The 11,844-nt window shown below is 41.1% G+C and overlaps 1 protein-coding gene across 1 annotated transcript; it reads right to left on the bottom strand.

Annotated features, from left to right (window-relative positions):
* Positions 1-5,705: 5,705 nt before the first annotated feature.
* LOC147417810 (uncharacterized) lies at positions 5,706-10,369 on the bottom strand. Its single transcript, XM_086507045.1, has 3 exons — positions 9,453-10,369; positions 7,646-9,390; positions 5,706-7,525 (listed from the first exon to the last, which is right to left on the bottom strand). The coding sequence occupies exons 1-3, from the start codon at positions 10,367-10,369 to the stop codon at positions 5,706-5,708; spliced, it is 4,482 nt and encodes a 1,493-aa protein (XP_086363171.1).
* Positions 10,370-11,844: the final 1,475 nt, after the last annotated feature.

Below are 11,844 nucleotides of genomic sequence, written 5' to 3'. Positions count from 1 at the left end.
GGAGACCCTGATTGATTCTTATTCAAAAGCCATATTCACCCTTAAAGGGAAAAACCCGAGTAGTTGATGCAGTGTAGTGCATGATTCCATTATTTTGCTTGTACAATTGATCCTACTCTAGGTCCTAACAAATATATAAGCTCAATGCTTTTCTATATGATATCATTGAGCTGCACTACCACAGCCTGCCTCTCAAAAACTTGAAGATTCCAAGTTTTCCAAACCTTCTTTAGATAGTAGTACTAGGTTACTGGTAGGGAGAGTCCTTGGATCTCCCCTTGCATAGAATTTCCCTTGAGCAATGTCACAAGTGGATGTGAACTAATAGGAAATAATAGTGGGATAAGTGGGTGGCCTTGATTGATTGATCTCTTCAGTTCAAAAATTCCCACCACTTTATTCATGAAGAGGACTTCTAAGAAACCCCCTCCCCACGGATGTGCACTGTTGTGCATAGTTTGGGTCCAAAACCTGATGCTTTCATGAAAAATTTGATGAAAAACCACTATATTTTTTCATACATGTTGTCTAGGTCAAGTTGAAGGAGGATGCATTCCTGCTTGGTGAAGTTTGCATACTCGATGCCGATCATTGCTACTGGAATGTTTTCATAAATCCATTCCATTTGACGAAACCATGTTGATGGGGGCTGACCACTTTGTCTAGGATTGGAGCCAGTCTAAGTGCTATAACTTTTGTTGTGATCTTGTAAGCTACTTTCATCATTGAGATCCGTAGCCAGTGTTTCAAGAGGGAGTACTAGCCTAATTTAGGAATAGGCTTATTTAGACCCTTTTTCATGCTAACATCCATCTCTCCTTCTAAAAAATCCTTCTTCGCCATCTGAGCTAATGGAACTTTGAGATCATCCCAAAACTCTATGAAAGATTTTCACCGTTAGCCCATCCCACCCAAGGGACTTTTCCTTCCTAATTGCCTTCAAGGCAACCCAAAATTCATCATCAGATAGGGGACTTTCTAAGACTTTCACTTCTCAAGGCAACACACTGCTCTTCACATTGCTAAGAAGCAATGCTCTTGCATCCTCAACTACTTGCAAGTAGACTTCCACTTGCCACGTCTCTGAAGTGTTGCCTTCCTGCTTCTCTTTTAAGAGCTCTTTCACTTCTTTAAGTCTTTTGTTCTTGATATCTCTAGTTTTCTTCACCCTAGGCCCTATTCTTTTTATTGCCATCTAGATGCTCTACACTGTCGTTGGTCAAGCTTGAGGGCCAACCGCATTCACAAAAAAAATTTAGCTTGTTCAATGCCAACTTAGCAAGCGACCTAAAGAGAGGGTCCTTGAAGAGATGCTTTTCGGTAGCTAGTTTTTTCTTTCTTCCTTATGGATAGAAATTTTACTCCTTAGCCTTTGCAATTTTTACCTTGAGGAAAAAATGATTTGACATGCTCTAGGGGGTATCTATGATCTCCACAAAAGGTGGAATCCAATCAGCTTGGTGCAAGAGGTAGCACCTACCCAAACGAGAGGTTGTGTTGATATACTGGAAGCTAGTGTATGCTAAGCCAGGTGAGCTACTTTATGGACCAAGAGTCCTTAAGTTGGTTAGTGCCCAATTCTCACAGAAAGCTTTCCATTCTTTTATAAAGATTAAAGATGTAGTATGTAATTTTCAATGGGCACCCTTGACCTTCAAATTTTGGGTAGTTTAGTGTATTGTTTGAACGGTAACTCACATTGTGTATCTACATAAAAATGCAAAAATACCCAAAAATGTGTAAAACATCTACCAATAATCAACAGCGATACCAAACATTGGTTTGATTTTGGTAATAACTAGATCTTGACATGACATGTAACTAGTTAAGTAGCTTGCATCAATCAGGGGCTGTGTAGCTCCGTAATGTAATTTGTGACTTCTCAAGGCATATAACGTGCTTGAGGGTAATTGTACTTTCTTTTCTTGGTGAATACAATACTTCCACTCACAATTGTGAGTATGGAAAAACAACTGAAAATTTCACGAGGTTAGTCAGATTGATGTTAGGTGCTCCACATAAGCTCATGATGTGCTTAACACACCATATATAATCTCTATGCACAATGTGCTCAATGTTGGGATTGAGTCTTAGTAGAAAACCTACAATTTAAAAAAATATATAGATTTTTTTATATTGTCCGAATTCAAAAAGTAGAAAAACAAAGTTAATTAAGTTTGTCCCAAATTTTGGGGTTAAAAAAACCTAATACTTTTTTGAAAGAGTTTGAAACATACACAAGTTGATTTTTACATAAAGAGCTATTCACAAAAAATACATAGTTTAGTAAACTCTTAAAGAGTTGCAATGCATATTATAAATGAAGTATTATTTGCATGGTTATATAAAAAATCAAGACTGAAACTTTGGAAAATAGCATTTGAAATGACATGATGTTTTTCTCTTCTGGACTTTCAAGGCTTTGGTGACGGACGCATGTCAAACGATTAGAAATAAACGTCCTTCACCTAAGAACTTTAACAGGCCAAAAAAAATAAAAATTTCACAAAGGACACTCAAACTCTTTCCATGACTTCAAGCATTTTGAAAAGTGAAAATCATTCTCCATGTCGAGACTTGTTCATACTTTTTATTTGTAGTATATGATTGTACTTTAAACGTGAGGTGTTGTTGTTTCTACCTGTGTTCTAATTTGATGGCATCACTTACCTGTTGTAAAGGACTTGGATATGCTTGAACTTAGAGCACAAATAAATTATTTCTTCATTAAGGTTGGAGGTCGAAGGGCAGGATATCTCAACCATCCAATGCGTTAGCATTCCTTAGCAGAATCTACCACTGCAACAAGCTGATGTTCGACACGTCAGCAGCCAGAATAAACTATTGCAACCTCCACTTAAAAGATGCGTTGGCATTCCTGAGTAGAATATGTCGTTACAACAAGCTGATGTTTGGCACGTCAACAGCCATAACAGAGTGTTGCAACCTCCACTTAAAAGATGCCACGTCAACGAAGGGAATGAGCTAAGAAGCCGACACATCAACAAAAGTAATTTACAAACTGCCAAGCAATCGGTGGTTAGCACGTCAATAAGTGGAAAATGCATGTAGGCCTTGCAACTATCACCAACTTGTGTGTAGCTTGTCGTCAACTCGTGTGCAGTTTGTCATAATAGGCCCTTGTTTGTGACCTTGTGTACAAGTTTTGCATGGTGATTGACCCTCCTCCCCTCGAATCTTGATGGGAGGGAAATGTCATTGGCTGAGCTTTCCCTGCAATCCATGCTCCCCATGGCTCCTGACATCCACCGCTCACCATGAGTCACATGGATTACAGGGAAAGGTCTCCCAATAACCTTTTCCTACCCCTTCATGTTTGTGTTCAAGTTTTTTTACTAGATTTGTTTCGCTTCAAAATTAGGGGTCCTTCTCGAATGGACTCCTTAATTCAACCCTAGGTTCAATGTAGCCTACAAATTTTAACATTTTAAGTGAGAAATCTACAAGATTTAGAGAAATTAAGTGTAAAACCCTTTAGATTTAGTCAACTTTCCTCTATAATTTTCAGCAAGCTCGTACTTTGTTCAAATTTAATGAGCACTAGTAAAACAGCGCCACCTTCGGCGGCGGCATGGCCCCTCTTACCCTTAAGCTCTAGTGTTGTCCGACTATCATAGCATCTCTTGCCCACCCTCTCAAACACACCTCCATGCTCTCCTTGCCTGAGTTTTGCTCTGTGCCCGTGCCCTTTGCTAGTTGAGAAAACATCCACCTACTCATATGCTCTAGATTTGTCACTTTCTGTACCTACCGCATTTGCAGCTCACCATAGCTACCACCATGTCCCCGCCTTGCTTTGATCACATGCTTACCACCGTACCAACTTACCCTTGCTTGTTAAGAATGGCTTCAACTCGTCACAACCGTGGAGCAAAAGTACCTAGTAGTAGCACATTAGATAATGGGGATTACATGCAGAACCTGTGGCAGTTAGGGAGGGAAAAGTACCCAACAACCAGCTGTATGTAGCAAGGCCGTGTGGAAGGAAGCACAATGCCTTCAGGCTATGGCTATACAGGCGAAGAGAGGCTATCTTTAGAGGCCATCTTCTCAGTTTAAGGTCAAATTAAAATTCTCCCAATGGCAATGGCATGGCTGTGGCACTGCTCTAAGTTCTTGTGGGCTCTGATTCTCCCAACTTACCCTTGTTGCTTGTTAAGAATGGCCTCCATTACCCTCAAGCTCTTTGCTCTTGGCAAATTTCTCTCTCTCTCTCTCTCTCTCTCTCTCTCTCTCTCTCTCTCTCTCTCTCTGTACACCGCCGAAGGAGTTGAAATCTAGTATAGCCGCCCTCTTCTGGTGCCCTCTCTCTCTCTCTCTCTCTCTCTCTCTCTCTCTCTCTCTCTCTCTCTCTCTCTCTCTCTCTCTCTCTCAGTCATCAGGGCTATAGGGCACTCTTTCATCAATCCTCCTTCAAATTTAAAATGTAGAGGTAAATCTCAAATTTTGTAGGTGGGATTACACTAAACCTTGGTTTTTTTTAGCATTTCCTTTGTCTACATACTGGGTGGATTCTCTCTCTCTCTCTCTCTCTCTCTCTCTCTCTCTCTCTCTCTCTCTCTCTCTCTCTTTGTTGTCCATGTATTGGGCTCTCTATCTCTTTTCTCTAGCTAGAGAGAGAGACAGAGCTCTCTCTCTCCTTTCCTCTCTCTCTCTCTCTCATGCTTGATAAGAGAGAGAGAGCGGTACTGTGTGTGTTTGAAATTTATAAGATGGACAACATGAAAACCTTTATGCAGCAACCTAAACAAAAGTCTTCACAACATATTTTCAAACTAACTTTGCACTAACATATATAGAGTAAGTGATATTTCCCATGTCAAAAAATATAACATGCGTAGAGACTTAAGATTTATACGCTCAAAAGCGTACTCTACGACATGCCCTGCTGCGGTATCGAACCACCCATGGCCCACGATGTAAAACACATCTACCAATCACTAGAGGAAGAGATCCTAACACAAAAACACGTAGGAACCAAGCACCGAAACTAAGATTCTGAGCAAACATAGCATTAATTGGACGGGTTCTACCTAACTCTGCAATGGTGACACGTGCTCTGAATCCTCTCTGAATAGCAACTTGAATGTAGCACAACAAGCTCGGATCATATGAAGCATGATATATACCCACCATTAAGAATTCTGGATAATATTGTGATCTATAGCCAAACAAAAAGCTATTAGTATAGATAGAAATTTTGATACACAAAAGCTATTACTTTACTATATCAACATCAACATTGTTACCTTGCTACATCCAAGTCCTTGAGTAGATGAATCACCTGCATGGCTGTGATTGGACCCCTCCATAACGGTGGATCTAATACATAATCGTTGATTGTGAGATTTAAATTCTTTAAAGTATCGAAATGTCACAAACACACATATACAATATTTTACCTCGGACGTGTCGAGGTCGTCTCCCTAGTGTGTAAGTCACAGAGGCGTTAGGATCCATCTTCATTCATACATATACATATACATAAAGGATTAGAAATTCATCAAAAAGCACATGAAGCATAAATCTCTCATCACTAATAAATCTTAGTCAATTGTTTCAGCGAATATACCTTGCTTGAGGCTACACCATGTTTCATAAGAAGATACTAAGCTTGTAAATGACAAAGAAATAGTTGCGAGAGTCACCGTGCTTTTTTATTGGATGAAACATATCCAGCCACGTTAAACCCCATGGCAAGGGGGTGGCAGGGGGCAGGTCAATTGCAACACCTCTTTGTAGACAATGTTAGAAGTGTATGTTCTTTGATCTCCATGTCTAATAATGCTTGTTAAGTGACTATCACCAACCACAACCTTGATGGCAGAAGAGGATCTCACGCGAGACATTGCCACATACAGTTGACCATGGGTGAAAACATGTGTTGGGAGATACAATCCAAGAACTCCCAATGTTTGACCTTGCGCCTTGTTGATTGTCATCCCAAAAGCACAACGTAGGGGAAATTGGCGGAGTCTCAAATCAAAAGGGAGACCTTCTCTAGATCCCATGAGAAAATCAATCCTTGGAATGAACACTGCATTTCCTACATGTGACCCTGTAATGATTTCTGCTTCAATCACTTTGCTATGGAATTGCTTACAAATCAAGCGTGTCCCATTACAAAGACCACTTCTTGGATCCAAATTGCGAAGCAACATAACTGGAGCATTCTGTTTCAATTGTAAAACATGCGGTGGAAAGCCTCCCCCAATATCTAAACTATTTACAAACTCACTTGTAAATAAAATGCTATCACAATTTGATTCACACACTAAGTCCGCACTGACATATTCCTTATAAGTACCAGGAAATTGCTGCAAGCCCAAATTGTTTATAGTATCCACCTCCTTGTTCCGTGGAGCCAAAATTGCTCTATCCTTGAAAAAGGATGCATGGCAAGTTTGTGTTTCAAGGTCTCTATATATGCAAGCAACCAATGCTTGCAAATTATTTTGTGGTAGCATCATGCAAGCCGGCAGGGCCACATTATCAAGTATGTCCCCATCACAAACATTGCCATTACCAATATCAAGTGTCCATTGCACAAAATCTCTTTCAATAACATTACTTAAACAATTGACCACTCGCATATTCTGTGTTAGATGCATGATTTCTGTACGTTGCCAAATGTATGAGTGGCACAAAGATGCATTAACAATGTCTTCTCTTCCCCCTTTGCGCACAACAGGTAATATCTGTCTGAAATCACCACCAAGGAGGAGAACCTTTCCACCAAACAACATGTCATTTTTCATGACATCTCTTAGTGTCTTATCAAGAGCCTCAAAAGCGTGTCTATGAGCCATGGGGGCTTCATCCCATATGATCAGTGAACTCATTCGCAACAGATAAGCAAGCTGGCTGTTTACTTTAATGTTACACGTGGACTCAGAAGTTATATCAATAGGGATCTTGAATCTAGAGTGTGCAGTCCTTCTGTTGTCGAGAAGCTGTGCTGCAATCCCGGATGATGCACATGCCAAAGCAACTTTGGACTCTCTGCGTATCCGAGAGAGCAAAGCATTGTAGAGATAAGTCTTTCCCGTTCCACCTGGCCCATCCAAGAAAAAAACAGTCCCTCTGCTCATGCAAGCTGCTTGTAAAACCCGATTGTAAGCTTCCCTTTGCCCAACATTGAAAGATGATTCCATTCGAGCAGACAATACTCTTTGTTCCTCTCTGTTATACATGAACTCTTCAGCAAGCACTCCATGCTCACTCATAATTTGCAAGGTGTGATCCGCCTGGGGCATTCCAGAATAATCCGAGAGCCTCTTTCCATAGTGTTGAAGCATTGTCTCTAAGCTTGACAAAGCTTGGTTTTGTGCCATGTGTTCGCAGATGTTCGCATCATTTGTGCGAACCCTCATATGATATACATGGTCCTCAGAAAGCTCCTTACAGAAGCGATTCCACAATGCACCAGGATGTATTGGTTCACAAAAAACCAAAATGACTACAAACAGTAGGCGCAATTGTTGCCCTGTTTGCTGAAAAGAAGCTTCTTCCAAACAAAGAAACCATTCATCATCAACTTTCAGTAATCCTCGTGCATTACATGTTTATTTAAATGTGTCATATACTCGTCCATTGAAGGTTCTAACATCCTCAAAAGACTTACATCCTTTGCACATGTTGAGTAACATACGCAAATAGTACAAATCTCCAGCATTGGGAACAATGTGGTACATTCTTCCAATCATGTCACCAATCTGTCTTTGAGTCCATGTTCTACTTGCTGGCTTCCAAACCCACTTTGTTGGGAAGTCTATGTACAACAAATCGTTGGCCTCTGGATATTGTTGATTTGCAACAAACCACTCAGTGAGCGTTGTCTTTTTGCTGACCTCTCCCTCCACCACACTCTGTATAGTCGCTCTGTCGCTAAAGATGACTTGATTTTGATGAGGCAAGTGAACTTGGAGCCGTTGTATGTCAGGTTTCTCTTTATGCATGTGAAACCCAAGTATATGCCAGATAGCCTCAGATGCTGATACATATCGAGCATTAAGATAGTTTGTAACTTCATTTAGAAGCCCTTCACTATCTTGTAGAACAACAGTGGCCCTGTCATGTCCCTTATACACATACTTGTAGAGATATTTCATAGCGGATATAGTGGAGCAAACCTCCACATTGATATGTGCATTGTACCTTATTGACAAAAATGGATTGTATGGAACAATCCATTTATTACTCATTTGCACTTTATTACGAACAGTGTAATTTCCATCATCCCTCCTCATGTACATTGGGTATCCATCCCTAGCCACAGTAGTCGATGCACTGAAGCTTCGAGGATATTTAAACCTGCACTTTCCATCTTTCATACATGGAGCATTCTTATTCAAGTTTCCACACGGGCCATGCACATTACACCGACTGATAACATCATACAACTGTGGAAACATTACTTTATCAGGAAGCTCTGCACACACAATCTTATCATAATGCAATGTCTCTGTTGGCTTATGCTCAGATGCAAGTATCACTAGAATGTGAGCATGAGGAAGGCCTCTCTTTTGGAACTCAATCACAGAAATGTGTCCAATGACCTTACCAAAAATAGCTCTCTTAATCAGCAAGCCCATCAAATCCTTGAACTTATGGTAGAAAACACGGGCAGTAAGATCAGGACGATCATTGGATGTCTGTCCAGGCAGTAATGTATCCTGTATCTCCTTCCATCCAGGATTGCATGTGAATGTAATGAAGAGATCAGGTTTTCCTCTCTTGCGTACAATTGCCATGGCATCCTGGTACAGCTGTTGCATATAGCGAGGGCCACCAACATACGAAGAAGGCAATACAACCCTTTTGCCAACATTAGCACCCAATAATAGTTCTCTATCATCCCTTGTTCCATCTCTTGCTCCAACCATATCTGTCAAGCCTTGATACACCTCACTGCGAAGTTCACTTTGATGATTACAAACCCACAAAACCCTTAACTCCTCCATACAACTATATGCATCAACAATATATTGTTGCAGTAGCCTACCACCACGTAAAAGACATTGTGTCGTGTCATCTCTAATTTGCAATCTATACTTGTAGAAATCCATTGTAGAAATATACTTTGTAGTTCCATTTACTCGCTCTCTGCTTACTTCCGCTTTGTTCACTTGGGGTATGTAAGTATTCCAACCTTCTTCACCATTTGGAAATAGCAACACATATAATAGAGGCATGTATGACCTATGGCAATTTGAGATTCGTTTTAGACCACCACCCAAAAGATTCAACACAATATCACGATGGCCAATGTTGCTCTCTTCACCCTGACCGGGCATGATTGCAGCAACTTCCACACTTGTTGGAGCAACATATTGCGAGCCATTTGTACGCTTCTCAGTAATGACCATCCTAATCTCCGGAATATTGGAAGTTTGGACCATTGTAGAAACCCCCTAAAAGCTTGAAAATACGGATTTACTCGATGCATCATCGATTGCAAGCTTTCCAAAACATCTGGCTTGAGTTTAGAAACATGACTCATCCTGTTTTGCAACTCATTCTCAGTGTCAAAAAAATACAACTGAGCAAAGCGAGGGATTTGACCTGATCGCTCTTCTGGCATCAATGGACCAATGTTATGATAAATAGATCCATGCACCTTGAAGGTATAGATTCCTTTTCTTTGGCAGAGATATTCATCTATATGAGCTCCCAAAGAAGCAAATGCCAACACACTATTGTATGCTCTGCTATGTTTCAAGAATTTTCTACTTCTAGTATTACCCCCGTGCATCAATTCCCTTAATTCTAAAGGAGGATCACTTAATGGTGGCAAAGAAACATTTCCTGAGTTGCAACAACTCTTCCCCACAAATGTGCGAATGGTCTTTGCTTCTGTTTTCCAAGCTAAAGCACCACAAAACAAACATGCAAAATCCAAGTTGCCTATGTTGTGAAGAATACACTTTTCATGAGAAATAGACAACATAGAGATATGCATCAAGGAAGTGGTCTCAGAATATAAGTAGGTGATAGATAGGCAAAGTGTCTCAACTTTGGAGTAATCTCCCTCTCTGGAGACAATTACAGGCTCCTCAAGAACATCTCCATTATTGGCTTCCAAATTGTCTTCCACTTCAATCCCTACATAACTTTGCGAGAGAATTGACTCGTTATCTACATCCAATGCAATCCTTCCCTGAGGAAATTCATTGCATCGATTCACATTTATCAAATGCTGGCAATCTTCCAAGCGAGGCACATCAATCTCACCCAGATAACGTCGAACTCTATCTCGCGCTACTGCACGTCGCGTAGCTCGAGAGGCTTGACATATCCTACTACGTCTTGCATGTCCAGGAGACAACACCTTTGGACCAATAGCCATCGGTCCAAAAAAGAACTCTTATAAGTACTCACAGGTATATACAGGTTAGTATCTAGAGAATTATAAGAAGAGATTATGGAGAAGAAAGGATTTCCCAACTATGTCTATCTTTCTTTGAGAGAGTCAGTGAGAGGAGGCTTGCCATCCCACATGGTAAATGTCTATATACTTCTATATCTGTCTCTCTGTATCTCATCTAACTACTGCTAAGGATATAGTTGGGGGAGCGAGTCCATCCGATTAGCCCACCGACGATTGTCGGTTAAGGCCTGAGTTTCTGCCCCGATAGTTTTCCGCTGCGGTTACAACGCGCCAGTCTGCACGTCAACCGGATTCTCGCCCGATTGAGGTCCCCTGACTCTTGAGGAGTCGCCACATTAACCCATTATTGACCATTCGAAACCTTTGCTCAAGACCGATTCAAAGGTGCATCCAAATCAGCCCCGAAGTGCTTCATTATGAAGAGTTACCATGGTGACAGGTCCCATTTGAGTTGGTAGAGTTGCATTGAGGCTTGGATTGTTGTGTACATTCCGTTTACGCAATCAAAAGCAAATACCACATCGGCAATGGTGTGCATGTGATTACATTAGGAGAGACACTCTCGCTTTGCATCTGCCAAAAATAGCCAAGAGCTTCTTGACCCTACCCAAATTGGGCATATTTGGCAATCAATGCATTCAAAGAGACGGCATCCTATATAGAAAGCTCTCTCCCACTTTTTGTGCTTTATGAAGTGCTTCACATTTGTCATACCTAGAAAGAAGTCAGACATTGCACACACCTAGAATACTTTGTGTGTGTGTATGTGTGTGTGTGTGTGTGTGTGTGTGTGTGTGTGTGTGTGTGTGTGTGTGTGTGTGTGTGTGTGTGTGAGAGAGAGAGAGAGAGAGAGAGAGGGAGAGAGGGAGAGAGAGATTCACTGCTACATAACTTGAGAGAGAGAGAGAGAGGGAGGGAGGGAGGGAGAGAGAGAGAGAGGGAGAGGAGAGATTCACTGCAACATAACTTGAGAGAGAGAGAGAGAGAGAGAGGGAGAGAGGGAGAGAGAGAGTTTCACTGCAACATAACTTGAGAGAAAGAGAGAAAGAGAGAGAAAGAGAGAGAGAGAGAGAGAGAGAGAGAGAGAGAGAGAGGGCGAGGGGGGACGGGGAACGGGAGGTGTGACCCAAAAGACACAATGGCAACAAAAATACTACAATTATGGAGATCCTCTGAGAATGTAGTATCCAAAGAAGACAACCAAGAGTCGTGAACAAATTGGTATCCACTACATACATAAGCCTCCCCCAAAATGTAGTCAATATCCCCAAAGCCACCAAAATATAGATCCGCTAAGTCTATAAATGAAAAAGAAGTGAGTATTACTATCGATTACATAATTCACTTCTTGCAAGGGTTGCCCTGCTTTGAACTGGATGGAACATCTCCAACGGCATTAATCCCCTTCTTGGGCCAATGGGTCGTTACCAATG

This window comes from Adiantum capillus-veneris, chromosome 30 (genome assembly GCF_014529385.1).
Source record: "Adiantum capillus-veneris isolate H3 chromosome 30, ASM1452938v2, whole genome shotgun sequence".
In the NCBI taxonomy this organism is placed as follows: domain Eukaryota; kingdom Viridiplantae; phylum Streptophyta; class Polypodiopsida; order Polypodiales; family Pteridaceae; genus Adiantum; species Adiantum capillus-veneris.
Note: the sequence above shows the minus strand (reverse complement) of the source record. Positions and strands in the feature narration are given on the sequence as shown.